General features: G+C 56.1%; 1 protein-coding gene across 15 annotated transcripts in view; it reads left to right on the top strand.

The window, feature by feature from the left end:
- The window catches only part of SH2B1 (SH2B adaptor protein 1), a 26,689-nt gene extending 13,043 nt beyond the window's left edge, over positions 1 to 13,646 (top strand). For 2 of the 15 annotated variants that reach the window (XM_063654230.1, XM_054454404.2), the window contains 9 exons: positions 3,135 to 3,221; positions 5,477 to 6,498; positions 6,796 to 6,897; positions 8,474 to 8,565; positions 8,676 to 8,851; positions 11,232 to 11,435; positions 11,642 to 11,853; positions 11,986 to 12,157; positions 12,891 to 13,646. In XM_063654230.1, the coding sequence (XP_063510300.1) occupies positions 5,560 to 6,498; positions 6,796 to 6,897; positions 8,474 to 8,565; positions 8,676 to 8,851; positions 11,232 to 11,435; positions 11,642 to 11,853; positions 11,986 to 12,157; positions 12,891 to 13,264 (2,271 nt within the window). In that variant the 5' untranslated portion in view covers positions 3,135 to 3,221; positions 5,477 to 5,559 and the 3' untranslated portion in view covers positions 13,265 to 13,646. The other 13 variants (XM_063654232.1, XM_063654231.1, XM_054454406.2 and 10 more) reach the window with 13 other exon arrangements.

The following is a 13,646-nucleotide window of genomic DNA, read 5'->3' as shown; positions in this document are numbered from 1 at the left end:
GCCACAGCGCCCGGCCTCCTCCTTCTTTACCTTCCACTCATTCCTCAAACCACTACCATTTGGCTTCTGCTGAAACTACTCTCACCAAGTCACACAGCAGTCTCTTACTTATCAATGCCTTCTAGAGGAGACGATGGCAGCGCACCCTGTGATCTCCCACAGATCCCTTTATATCATTTGTGTTTGTGTTTGCCCATTTCCCCTGACACACACACACATCCTATACTCACTCCCACACTCCCTGGTCTCTGGTATGTGATTTCTGTTCCAATAGTTAGGACTCCAGATTTATTTTTTTTAATTTCTGGAGATGGAGTCTCCCTCTGTTGCCCAGTCTGGAGTGCAGTGGCACGATCTCAGCTCACTGCAACCTCCACCTCCCAGGTTCAAGCGATTCTCGTGCCTCAGCCTCCCAAGCAGCTGGGATTACAGGCACGTGCCACCACATCTGGCTAATTTTTTATATTTTTGGTAGAGATGAGGTTTCGCTATGTTGGCTAGGCTGGTCTCAAACTCCTGACCTCAAGTGATCTGCCCACCATAGCCTCCCAAAGTGCTGGGATTGATTACAGTGGGATTGATTACAAGACTGAGCCACCATGCCCAGCACTTTTTTTTTTTTTTTTTTTGAGATGGAGTCTCGCTCTGTTGCCCAGGCTGGAGTGCCGTGGGATGATTTTGGCTCACCACAGCCTCCGCCTCCCAGGTTCAAGTGATTCTCCTTCCTCAGCCTCCCGAGTAGCTGGGATTACAGGCATGTGCCACCATGTCCAGCTAATTTTTGTATTTTTAGTAGAGGTGGGGTTTCACTATGTCGGCCAGGATGGTCTTGAACTCCTGAACTCACGATGCCCCCGCCTCGGCCTCCCAGTGTTGGGATTACAGGCGTGAGCCACTGCGCCCGGCCATCTTAGAACATTTTTTTTTTGAGACGGAGTCTCGCTCTGTTACCCAGGCTGGAGTGCAGTGGTGCGATCTCAGCCCACTGCAAGCTCTGCCTCCAGGGTTCACGCCATTCTCCTGCCTCAGCCTCCCGAGTAGCTGGGACTACAGTTGCCCGCCACCACGCCCGGCTAATTTTTTTGTATTTTTAGCAGAGATGGGGTTTCACTGTGTTAGCCAGGATGGTCTTGATCTCCTGACCTCGTGATCCGCCTGTCTCGGCCTCCCAAAGTGCTGGGATTACAGGCGTGAGCCACTGCGCCCGGGCTTGAACATTCTTAGGTGAGTCAGGATATTTATCCGTCTTCCCCTCTTGGGTTATTTATTTGTCTTCGAGTTCCAGGATGGGCACTTGATCCAATCAGCTACTCAGTTCTGGAAATTTCATTGGGAGTCTCAGAAAAGAGGCATGCTCCTTCTAGGAGAGTTGCTAAGCTATTAGGGTTTAAGCTTGGAGCTACAAAAAGCTATTTTGCCACTAAGAGAGGAGAGCCTGCCTGAGGGTGAAGCCAAATGCATGGGGAAGGCAGAACCAGAGATGGTGAGCCACAGGTTCCTGATATCTTCTGGCCCCTGTGTTCACCTGTCCTAATCTGTCCGCTCTGAACTTTTTGATTACTTGGGCCATAGCGTCCTTTACTGTTTAGGCCAGCTGGAGCCGGGTCAATCAGAGACTGGATGGGTGGAGGATCTCACTGTGCTGATGCTTTCGACTACCCTCCATACTTTAATTGTTCTCGATTTCTCTAACTGGCCTTGATGTCTCTTCTGAGCTCCAGACTATATGCCCACAGATGTCTCAAAAGCACGTCTGAAACTGACCTCATTATTATTATTATTATTTTTGAGATGGAGTCTCGCTCTTTTGCCCAGGCTGGATTGCAGTGGCACAGTCTTGGCTCACTGCAACTTCTGCCTCCCGGGTTCAAGTGATTCTTCTGCCTCAGCCTCCTCTCAAGTAGCTGGGAGTACAGGCGCCTGCCACCAAACCCGGCTAAATTTTTTGTATTTTTAGTGCAGATGGGGTTTCACCATGTTGGTCAGGCTGGTCTCAAACTCCTGACCTCAAGTGATCCGGCAGCCTCGGCCTCCCAAAGTGCTGGGATTACAGGCGTGAGCCACTACGTCCGGCCTTGCCCTCATTAATTCTTTCTTTTTTTTGATAGGGAGTCTAGCTCTGTTGCCCGGGCTGGAGTGCCGTGGCGCCATCTCGGCTCACCGCAACCTCTGCCTCCCGGCTTCAAGCTATTCTCCTGCCTCGGTCTCCCAAGGGGCTGGGATTACAGGCGCCTGCCACCAGGCCCGGCTAAATTTTTTGTATTTTTAGTACAGACAGGGTTTCACCATGTTGGTCAGGCTGGTCTCAAACTCCTCACCTCAAGTCATCCGCCAGCCTCGGCCTCCCAAAGTGCTGGGATTACAGGCGTGAGCCAGCGCGCCCGGCCCTGACTTCACTTTTTTTTTTGTTTTGTTTTTTTTAAGTGGGGATTCTAGTTCTGTTGCCCGGGCTGGAGTGCTACGGCGCCATCTCGGCTCACCGCAATCTCTGCCTTCCGGATTCAAGCTATTCTCCTGCCTCTGCCTCCCGAGGGACTGGGACTACAGGCGCGCGCCACCATGCCCGGCTAATTTTTGTATTTTTAGTAGAGACGGGGTTTCACTATGTTGGCCAGGCTGTTCTCGAACTCCTGACCTCAGGTGATCCACCTGCCTCGCCCTTCCGAAGTGCTGGGATTACAGGCATGAGCCACTGCGCGGGGCCCTGACCTCATTATTTCTACCCACCCCCCACCCCCCACCCATCTTCATCTCCAGTCTCAGAGATGCAAACTCCTGGAACGCCTGCCCCTTTCCTCAGATAATCCAAGGTCGTAAGTTCAGGCTCCGCCTCCCCGCAGGGCGTCCCCAAGGTCACCCGCTTCCTTCCTCGCTCAGCTCATTGGGGGCGTTGTCCGCATGCCCCTCCGCAGCGGGGCCGGCGCTCTAGGCTGCAGCGGGCCGTTCACACAGCCTCATCATCTCGCTGGTTTCCGGTGCTCGGCAGCTACTCTAGCCCTCAGCCGGGCCCTGGGACTCTATCCCCTAAGGCGCTTCTCTATGGTCGACATTGCCCCTTTGTCCCGAATTTCCTCCGGGACGACGCTCTAGTGGGATCCAAGCCCTTCCCCCGCTGCGTCTGTGGTCGCTTTTAGGTGCAACTGGAGAAGGCACTGAAGCCCTACGAGATCCACACCGTCTTCGGTCTCCCGGGGTCGGCGCCGAGTGGAAGGATGGCGGAAGTAAGTATGAAGGTGCCCTTCCCTCCCGCCGCTGTTCTCTATGGTCGCTTCCCTCAGCGACGGGAAAGGGGGTCCTGGCGCCTGCGCGGAACCGGGCTGGGCGCTCGTCGCGCAGTGGGTGGGGGCGCAGGGAGCGGGAGCCGCCGCCGCCGCCGCCGGAGCTAACCGCGGGGACCGAGATGCAGGTGGGACCGGAACCGGAACCCCCCTCTTCAAGTGCCTTTTCCCTCTCCGCGACCCGGCCCTGGCGCCCGAGAGGATTCCTGTTGGGGGTGGGCGTGGAGGGCCGGGGGCTGGAGGGGCACTCGGCCCCGGAGAGTGCAGCAGACAGGGTTGGTCCCGAGGCGGATGCGGCCCCGGAAAATGGGCGGCTGGGGGGTGTCCAGGGAGTAGGGTCGGGTCGGAGTATATGGACCACCGGGCCCGGAGGGTCCGAGCCGAGAGCGGAGCCTGCACCCTCCACCACCCGCCCTTCGGGAAATATCAGAACTGAGCCAGGAGGCAGGTGCACCGGGAAAATGTGTCTGAGTCCTGCTTGGCAGAAGAGAAACTGAGTCACCAGCTTAGGAGTCGTAGGGTCAGCGGGCCTGAAGGGGGCTGGGTCTGTCTGCGGTGCAGAGGGTTGGGTGGGCCTGTGTGAGCCGAGGTGGCCGCTGGCTGGAGATTGGTCTGCACTTCTTGGCTGGGTTCCCCCGTGCTCCATGACTCTTCCATCTCCTGATTGTTTCTCGTTGGTTTGGAGTTGTCCCTGCGGTTGGAGCCATCTGAGCTTGTAGGGTCGAGGCCCAGGAGGAAGGGGAGGGTTCGCCGATTTACAGCCTGGCTGTAGGTTTGAACAGGAGTCTGAGGTCGCTGAGGGTTTGGGGAGACTTTCCTGAGCTGCTCTGGCCCCAGTCCTGGGGCTGTCACCTTCCAGTATTGCGTGGGGGGAGGAGCGCTAACAAAAGAGCCAAGGGTTGTAAATTCCACACCCAGCTCTGCCACTTTCTAGTTGTAAGACCTTGAGAGGGCTCCTCCTTTCTCTAATTTCTCTTTTAGAAAATTGGAACTATAATATTCTTCTCCCACATGAATATAGTAACAATGGCAGTCGTTTAGCGGATGCTTCCTTTGCGTTCAGCGCTGACATACCCCATTCCATGTAATTCTCTCAACATTTCGAGGGGGGAGGGATCATTAGCTCTGCTTAACAGATACAAAAACGGAGGCTCAGAGAGGACGTGGAATTTGTTCAAGATAACATCGCTCATAAGGTGGCTGGACTGGGTGCTTATAAGGTGGTTTGAGCCCTGGTCTGACTCCAAGTCCATGGCCTTAACCAGAAGGCTAACCTGCCTTTAGGGCATACTCCCCAGTGGGAGAATGGAAGGTGAAAAATCCTAGGGCCCCAGCTCTCCCTGTGATGTTTTGTTTACGTGAGGCCAGCAAAGACTTGACCTGACCCAACCCAGTTTCTCCTTTGGGGCCCCTGCGGCCTCTGGCCCCAGACTGAAGGGATACCAAAGAAGTGGGCTGCAGCTGTTTCAAATCTCTTTCACGCAGTGCGTGGGTGCTGGACTCTGGGGTCAGCTTTCAAGACAATTACTGTTTTGGTCCGTCATGCATCCATCCTCATTAATGAATCGGCCCCCTCCAAAGAGCTGGACCCTAAGATGAGTGAGGCAGGCTTTCTAAGGTCTAGAATCCCAGCTTCCCTCTAGCCCCCTGCGTGCTGGGGTGGTGAGGTGCTATGGCTGAGGCTGGCCCAGCCGGTCCCTGGGGACAGGGACTATGAAGTGGGGAAAATAGTAGACTTGGAGTTCTGAAACTTTTCTGAGCTTCGGTTTCCTCATCTGTTCGAGAGGTCTTTGAAACCTCTCAGGGAAAGGTAAGATAACCAAGTGGAGCCTCTAGAATGGCTCATGGGAAGTGTGACATGAATATTGGAGGATCTGATGGAGAGAAGGGGGGTGATCTGGAAAAGTTTTCTTTTTTAGGGGGAAGGTGCTCCAAAGCCCTCTACTGCTGGATCCAAAGCTAAGGAAAGTGGGGGCAAATGTGGCAGGCTCGGGGCAGGCTAGACGCTGGGGAGCCAGTTGGCTGGGGCCTGCAGGGTGCCAGAATCTGGGAGAGGGAAGGGAGGTGTTGGGCTCCCTTCCCCATTGCTCTCTGCGGAGTCTGAAGTAGGGTCTGACATCTCTGGCTGGGGGTGGGATGCAGCCTCCAGTGCGCCCTCAGCAGTGACCCTCGTGTGTGCCTCTCTCTTCCTTCCGCAGCTGCTGCCGCCCACCCCTCGTCTTCTGGCCGCCTCCCTCTTTGTGCCCCACAGGCTCCCCCTCTCCACCTCCTGGGGCCCATCATGAATGGTGCCCCTTCCCCAGAGGACGGGGCCTCCCCCTCGTCTCCCCCACTGCCCCCACCCCCGCCCCCTAGTTGGCGGGAGTTCTGTGAGTCCCACGCCCGGGCTGCGGCTCTGGACTTTGCCCGCCGTTTTCGCCTCTACCTGGCCTCCCACCCCCAATATGCGGGGCCTGGGGCTGAGGCTGCCTTCTCCCGCCGTTTTGCCGAGCTCTTCCTGCAGCACTTTGAAGCCGAGGTGGCCCGGGCCTCTGGCTCCCTGTCGCCACCCATCCTGGCTCCCCTGAGCCCTGGTGCGGAGATTTCGCCACATGACCTGTCCCTTGAGAGCTGCAGGGTGGGTGGGCCCCTGGCTGTGCTGGGCCCTTCTCGATCATCTGAGGACCTGGCCGGCCCCCTCCCTTCCTCAGTCTCTTCCTCCTCTACAACCTCCTCCAAGCCGAAGCTCAAGAAGCGCTTCTCCCTGCGCTCAGTGGGTCGCTCCGTCCGAGGCTCAGTCCGTGGCATCCTGCAGTGGCGGGGGACCGTTGACCCTCCCTCCTCCGCTGGGCCCCTGGAGACCTCGTCAGGCCCCCCAGTCTTAGGTGGAAACAGCAACTCCAACTCCTCTGGCGGGGCTGGGACCGTTGGTAGGGGACTGGTCAGTGATGGAACGTCCCCTGGGGAAAGATGGACTCACCGTTTTGAGAGGCTGAGACTCAGTCGGGGAGGGGGCGCCTTGAAGGATGGAGCAGGGATGGTGCAGAGGGAAGAGCTGCTGAGTTTCATGGGGGCTGAGGAGGCAGCCCCTGACCCAGCCGGAGTGGGCCGGGGAGGAGGGGTGGCTGGGCCTCCTTCAGGGGGAGGAGGGCAGCCTCAGTGGCAGAAGTGCCGCCTGCTGCTTCGAAGTGAAGGAGAAGGAGGAGGAGGAAGTCGCCTGGAGTTCTTTGTACCACCCAAGGTGAGGCCCCTTGAAGGGTGGGTGACTGAGAGCAAGTGAGAGAGTGCTCAGAGTGGTCACAGCCCTGCAGATAAGCTCTGGGGTTTACCAGCCCACGGCCCTGGTGTTGCTCACTTTTTGTTGGTAAAGCTGGCTCCTGGCTCTGTGTTAGCAGCTGCGGGCAGGACTGAGAAAGCAGTGTGACTGCCTTTTGTCTAACTTCCTGAGGATGTAGAAGGAAAGATGAATGTCTGGAGGGAAGGGAAGAGTGGTCTTTGGAAACCAAACACCCGGATCTGTTTCTTTCTCCTGACCTAGGCCTCTCGGCCCCGACTCAGCATCCCCTGCTCTTCTATCACAGACGTCCGGACAACCACAGCCCTGGAGATGCCTGACCGGGAGAACACGTTTGTGGTTAAGGTAGGAATTCAGCTTCCCACCCGCCGGCAGTGCTTGTGTTAAGGAGAAAGCCTTCAGCGCATTTAAGCAAGTGGCGTCGCCGAAAGGAGGTATATATATGTGTCCAGTGCCTTGAAAGTGTGTCCCTGGGGCTGCAGCTTTTCTGGGATAGGGGAAGACAGGGAAATGTTCTTACTCTCAAAAACAATGTCTCCACTTGAAAGAGAACTGTGGGGTTTTTGTTGTTGTGGTTGTTTTAGAGAGACAGGGTCTCCCTCTAAATCAGGAGTGCAGCAACCTGATCATAGCTCACTGTAGCCTCGTGTAGCCTCGAACTCCTGGGCTCAAGTGATCTTCCTGCCTCAGCCCCCTAAGGAGCTGGGACTACAGGCATGTGACACCATGCCTGGCTAATTTTGTTATTTATTTACATTTGAGATAGAGCCTCGCTCTGCTGCCCAGGCTGGAGTGCAGCAGCACGATCTTGGCTCACTGCAACCTCTGCCTCCCGGGTTCAAGCGATTCTCGTGCCTCAGCCTCCTGAGTAGCTGGGATTACAGGCGTGCACCACTATGCCCAGCTAATTTTTTTGTATGTTTAGCAGAAATGGGTTTTGCCATGTTTGGCAGGCTGGTCTCAAACTGGCCTCAAGTTATCCACCCCCCTTGGCCTCCCAAAGTGTTGGGATCACAGGTGTGAGCCACTGTGCCTGGCCTTATTTTATTTTATTATTTATTTATTTTTTTTGAGACGGAGTCTCGCTCTGTTGCCCAGGCTGGAGTGCAGTGGTGCGATCTTGACTCACTGCAAGCTCCACCTCCTGGGTTCACGCCATTTTCCTGCCTCAGCCTCCCGAGTAGCTGGGACTACTGGCACCCGCCACCACGCCCGGATAATTTTTTTGTATTTTTAGTAGAGACGGGGTTTCACTGAGTTAGCCAGGATGGTCTCGATCTCCTGACCTCGTGATTCGCCCGCCTCGGCCTCCCAAAGTGCTGGGATTATAGGTGTGAGCCACTGCGCCCGGCCTATTTTATTTTATTTTATTTTTATTTTTTATTTTTTTGAGACGGCGTTTTACTCTATCTCCCAGGCTGGAGTTGAAGTGGCATGATCTTGGCTCACTGCAACCTCTGCCTCCCGGGTTCAAGCGATTCTCCTGTCTCAGCCTCCTGAGTAGCTGGGACTACAGGCGCCTGCCACCACGCCTGGCTAATTTTTGTATTTTTAGTAGAGACGGGGTTTCACCACATTGGTCAGGTTGGTCTCGAACTCTTGACCTTGTGATCCACCCTCCTTGGCCTCGCAAAGTGCTGGAATTACAGGTGTGAGCCATCGTACCCGGCCCGGCCTAATTTTATTTTTCAATTTTTTTAGAGACAGGTTCTCACTGTGTTGCCCAGACTGGTCGAACTCCTGGGCTCAAGTGATCCTCCAGAGGTGCTGGGATTACAGGTGTGAGCCGCTGTACCCGGCCTCCAGAGAGAATTCGAATGCATCTTGTTTTTAGACAGCCTACATACATTGTTCTCATTAGGCATGGATTAAGCCTCCTCCCTGCCCCTGCCCCAGCTGAGGCGTCGTCTCATCTCTGTAGGTGGAAGGTCCCTCCGAGTATATCCTGGAGACAGTGGATGCCCAGCATGTGAAGGCCTGGGTGTCTGACATCCAAGAATGCCTGAGCCCAGGGTGAGGAGCCTGACTTCTGTCGCTAAGGGACATAGGGTGGGGTTGGGGAGCAGCCTTGCGCCTCTCACCTGGTGACTTTCCTCCCAGCACCATCTTCCCTGTCTCTGCAGACCCTGCCCTGCTACCAGTCCCCGCCCCATGACCCTTCCTCTGGCCCCTGGGACCTCATTCCTTACAAGGGAGAACACAGACAGCCTGGAGCTGTCCTGCCTGAATCACTCGGAGAGTCTACCCAGCCAGGACCTGCTGCTTGGACCCAGCGAGAGCAATGACCGCCTGTCGCAGGGTAAGGGTGGAGCCTGAGAGAGCTCGGAGCCTCGGAACCTGCCATGCGGGGCCCCTGCTGTCAGGCACCATGCCCTCTCCAGACTCCACTGTGCCCCCATCCCTGTTTTCCAGATGCCCCACCCCAACCCCACCAAATGTTGGTCTTTTGTCCCTGAACACAGCCACAGTTTGCTGTTTAGAATAATCGTGACCCCACGCAAGCCCCAAGCAAACCTTAGCCAGCCTTCTGCGCCCAGCCTTGTCACTTTTTCAGTCATTGTCCTGCCAGCCACCACTCTGGCTGGAAATAATGGTTGTTTTCTCCAAGCTTCTGGAACACTTTGTAGAAATCTTTGTTTTGTTCTTACTCTGCATCTCTGTGTCTGTCAGGGGCAATCACATTTTCTCTTGACTCCGTACTTTTTGGTCTGACCAAACACACATACCCAACAAACACACAAAGATGTGTCACCCGGTCCCAACTCATATTTCTAGATTCGGCCTCCACTATAGCCTTTTCTCCTGACCCTCCGTTCTGAGTTCCAGCTGCACAGTGCCTAGCACACAGGCTGTATTCAGTGAATGAACACATGATTCATGGAATCTTAGATCTAAAGTGGACCTTGCATCTCATCAGATCTCAGTAGCTAAGACCAGGGAGAGGACACCTGAGGGTCACTGAGGAAGACAGGGGCTGCGCCACCCTGTTTCCCAAGCCATGCTGTCTGTGCACCACACGCCTGTCTTCTGAGCACTGCCTGCCTATGACATTTGTGTAGGCAGTGGCCTGCTGTTGGACAGACTTGGAGGATGGCCCTAGTGCATACCTGGCCCTGCTCTGTGTCCCGGGCCAGGATGGGGTAGCTAGGATGCCTGAGATGAGCTCCTTGTCCTCTAGAGGCTTTGAGCTGGGTTGACATCACTCCCTATAGAAAGCTTAGTGTCCCCTGATCAGCACAAGCAGGAAGCACGTTGGGAGCTCGGGGGAGGAAGAGAGCAGGGGAAGGTGGGAGAGACAGGGACTGCGACGCCGAGGAAAGGAGAGGACACGCCTGGGGACGCGAAGGGCAAGAGCAGAGACCTGCGGGGAGGGCCCAGGATATGGGGACAAATTGGATGGTATAATTGGGTTAAAGTGGAAGAGACGTGAATACAAGGTAAGGTAAAGCTCAAGTTGGTGTGGGTTGGGGGAGTAATAGAAGGAGCATCTTTGATTCCTCTTAGAGTTAGGGGCTTTGTCCTATAGTTCAACAAAGGACACCTTTTTTTTTTGTTTGTTTTTTAAATTTTTTTATTTTTAAAAAATTGTTTGTGTTTTTGTTTTTGAGATAGGGTCTTGCTATGTCTCCCAGGCTGGAGTGCAGTGGTGCAGTCACAGCTTCCTGCAGCCTTGACCTCCCTGGCTCAAGCCATCTTCCTGCCTCAGCCGCTCAAGTTGCTGGGACCACAGGCGTGTGCCACCACCACACCTAGCTAATTTTTTATTTTTTGTAAGAGATGGGGTCTCACCATGTTGCCCAAGCTGGTCTTGAACTCGTGGTCTCAAGTTATTCTCACACCTCGGCCTCCCAAAAGGCTGGGATTACAGGTGTGAGCCACTGTGTCCAGCAAGAATTCCGTGTGTGTGTGTGTGTGTGTGTGTGTGTGTGTGTGTTTTGAGACAGGCTTGCTCTGTCGCCCAGGCTGCAGTGCAGTGAAACAATCTCGGCTCACTGCAACCTCCGCCTCCCGGGTTCAAGCAATTCTTCTGCCTCAGCCTCCCAAGTAGCTAGGATTACAGGAGTGCACCACTACGTCCAGCTAATTTTTGTATTTTTAGTAGAGATGGTGTTTCACCATGTTGCCCAGGCTGCTCTCGAACTACTAACCTCAAGTGATCCTCCTGCCTCAACCTCCCGAAGTGCTGGGATTACAGGTGTGAGCCACCGTGCCCGGCCCAGAACTCCTTTTGAATGTCAAAATATTTGAGGCAGCTGGGCACGGTGGCTCACGCCTGTAATCCCAGAGCTAAGGTGGACAGATCACATGAGTCCAGGAACTCAGGGCCAACCTGGGTTGTTATATAGCGAGACCCCTTCTCTACAAAAACACATGTATATATATTTAAGGCATTCTATTCTCTGTTTCTGCAACAGTCTTTCAGCTGTTGATTCAGAAAAAGATGGAGACACATTGGGACTTTAGGACCTCCTTGCAATAACTTTGCAGTCCCTCAGCAGCGCAGGAAGCATCAGTTAGGAGCCATTGGTAAAAGCATCAGGGGTCACTACCCACAGAGCTGTTTGGCATCTTGGCCAGCGACTGCACACAGGGTAGACTACTGGTGAGGAAATGGGCCCAGGACAGTCCTTTAGAAGAGGAATTTCTTGGGTTCTCAGCTTTGCCCTTTTTTTTTCCAGGGGCATATGGGGGCCTCTCAGACCGCCCCTCGGCATCCATCTCCCCCAGCTCTGCCTCCATTGCCGCCTCCCATTTTGACTCGATGGAACTGCTTCCCCCAGAGTTGCCCCCCCGCATCCCCATTGAAGAGGGACCCCCAGCAGGGACAGTTCATCCCCTCTCAGCCCCCTACCCTCCCTTGGACACTCCGGAAACAGCCACAGGTACCGGAGGTGTGAGTGTGCACGTCTCCAGGCCTGGGTGCCTACTTTCCTGACCACCTCTCCTGGGATCCCGAGGGAGCTGGCCCAGGGGAGTTGGGGATGCATGCGGGGAGCAGGCGCCTTGAGGGGAAGGCAAGGCTTTTTTCTCCCAGGATGGGGGAGGCTGCCCTGACACCCCGGTTTCCCTCCCTCTCTCCTTCCTGAAGGGTCCTTCCTGTTCCAGGGGGAGCCAGAGGGTGGTGAGGGGGACCAGCCCCTCTCAGGGTATCCTTGGTTCCACGGGATGCTCTCTCGGCTCAAGGCTGCACAGTTGGTGCTGACTGGCGGCACTGGCTCCCACGGTGTCTTCCTGGTGCGCCAGAGTGAGACAAGGCGGGGTGAATACGTCCTCACCTTCAACTTCCAGGGCAAGGCCAAGGTGAGCCACCCTGTGGGAAAGGCTCTGTTCTGTGCATAGTTGGCAGTGGGGTCAGGGAGCGCTGCCGGGGGAGGGGGTTTGTACCTGGCAGGGCCTTTGCCTCCTACCTCACCTCCCCCATCCCGCCCTCAGCACCTGCGTTTGTCGCTGAACGAGGAGGGTCAGTGCCGGGTCCAGCACCTGTGGTTCCAGTCCATTTTCGATATGCTCGAGCACTTCCGGGTGCACCCCATCCCTTTGGAGTCGGGAGGCTCCAGTGATGTTGTCCTTGTCAGCTATGTCCCATCCTCCCAGCGACAGCAGGGTGAGCAGAGCAGGTCTGCAGGGGAGGAGGTGCCCGTGCACCCAAGAAGTGAGGTGTGTGTGCCAGAAAGATGGGGCAGGGGGGCTATGACAAGAAGCTTTGCTTGGGAGAGCAGGGTAGAGGAGGCTGCTGTGCCTCAGGGTTTGGAAGGGAAAGAAATGCGCTGATAGGACACAGGAAGGCAGAAGGCTCTTAGCCGGAGCCGGGGCAGCAGCTGAGAGGTGGGCGGGCGCATCCCCATTCCATCGGATCCTCTGTTCCATTGTCTGTCTGTCTCCTGGACCCATCCTGGCCTCGTCTTTGCCCTCCGTCGCAGCCTGGCCTTGGGCCTGCCCTTCCCGGGGATGCTCGGTCTGGTCCCCCTCCCTCCTCCCTCAATGTCTCATGTCCCTGTCTGATCTCTCCCTTTCCCTTGCCCCACCGTCCCATCTGTCCCCACGTTGCCCCTCCCCCCAGGCCGGGAGCAGGCTGGGAGCCATGCAGGGGTGTGCGAGGGAGATGGATGCCACCCCGATGCCTCCTGCACCCTCATGCCCTTCGGAGCGAGTGACTGTGTGTAAGTGTGGTCCTCCTCTCACCACCGCCCATGATCCATCTTCCATGGATGGGGGGTTGCTCAGGAGATGGGATGTGGGGAGACAGCCACGCTCCTGGGGGGCTGAGTGAAGGGGAGGCTGCGGCAGGAGCTCACCTGCCTCCGCAATCAGTCTGTTTTCTTACCATTCCTATCCAGAACCGAACATCTCCCATGACCCACCCCAGCCCCCTGAACCCCCTTCATGGACAGATCCCCCACAGCCTGGGGCAGAAGAGGCGTCGAGGGCGCCAGAAGTGGCGGCAGCAGCAGCCACAGCAGCCAAAGAGAGGCAAGAGAAAGAGAAAGCGGGCGGTGGAGGGGTCCCGGAAGAGCTGGTCCCCGTGGTTGAGCTGGTCCCCGTGGTTGAATTGGAAGAGGCCATAGCCCCAGGCTCAGAGGCCCGGGGTGCTGGGTCTGGTGGGGACGCGGGGGTGCCCCCAATGGTGCAGCTGCAGCAGTCACCACTAGGGGGTGATGGAGAGGAAGGGGGCCACCCCAGGGCCATTAACAACCAGTACTCCTTCGTGTGAGCCAACCCCACCCGCTCCACCCTTTTTAAGCCCCCCAGCCCTGCTCGTGAGATTGGGCTGGGTAGGGACAGAGGAGGCTGAAATCCCTCCCCCATGCTTCCTGACCCTTGTTGGCCAAGGGCATCTTCGATGGTACAAGCAGAGGCTCGGGAGAGGCTCCCGTCACACACTACAGGTCCCCTCCCCAGGGCAGGGGATTTGGGCTCCATGAGCTCCTTGAGGGGCTCTTCTGGTCAGCCCCACCCTGGGGGCCATTTCCCCAATAACCACCCCCAGCCCGAGGCAGGGTGAGGGGGAAGGGCTGTCAGTTACATTAAGGTGGTTGTTGTTGTTGTTTTAAACAAAATGGAGAAGCATAAATAAATAAAAAGGTTTATCTCGG

The sequence above is a fragment of the Pongo pygmaeus genome, chromosome 18 (assembly GCF_028885625.2).
Source record: "Pongo pygmaeus isolate AG05252 chromosome 18, NHGRI_mPonPyg2-v2.0_pri, whole genome shotgun sequence".
NCBI classification, from domain to species: domain Eukaryota; kingdom Metazoa; phylum Chordata; class Mammalia; order Primates; family Hominidae; genus Pongo; species Pongo pygmaeus.
This window is presented reverse-complemented; position numbering and strand designations above follow the sequence as displayed.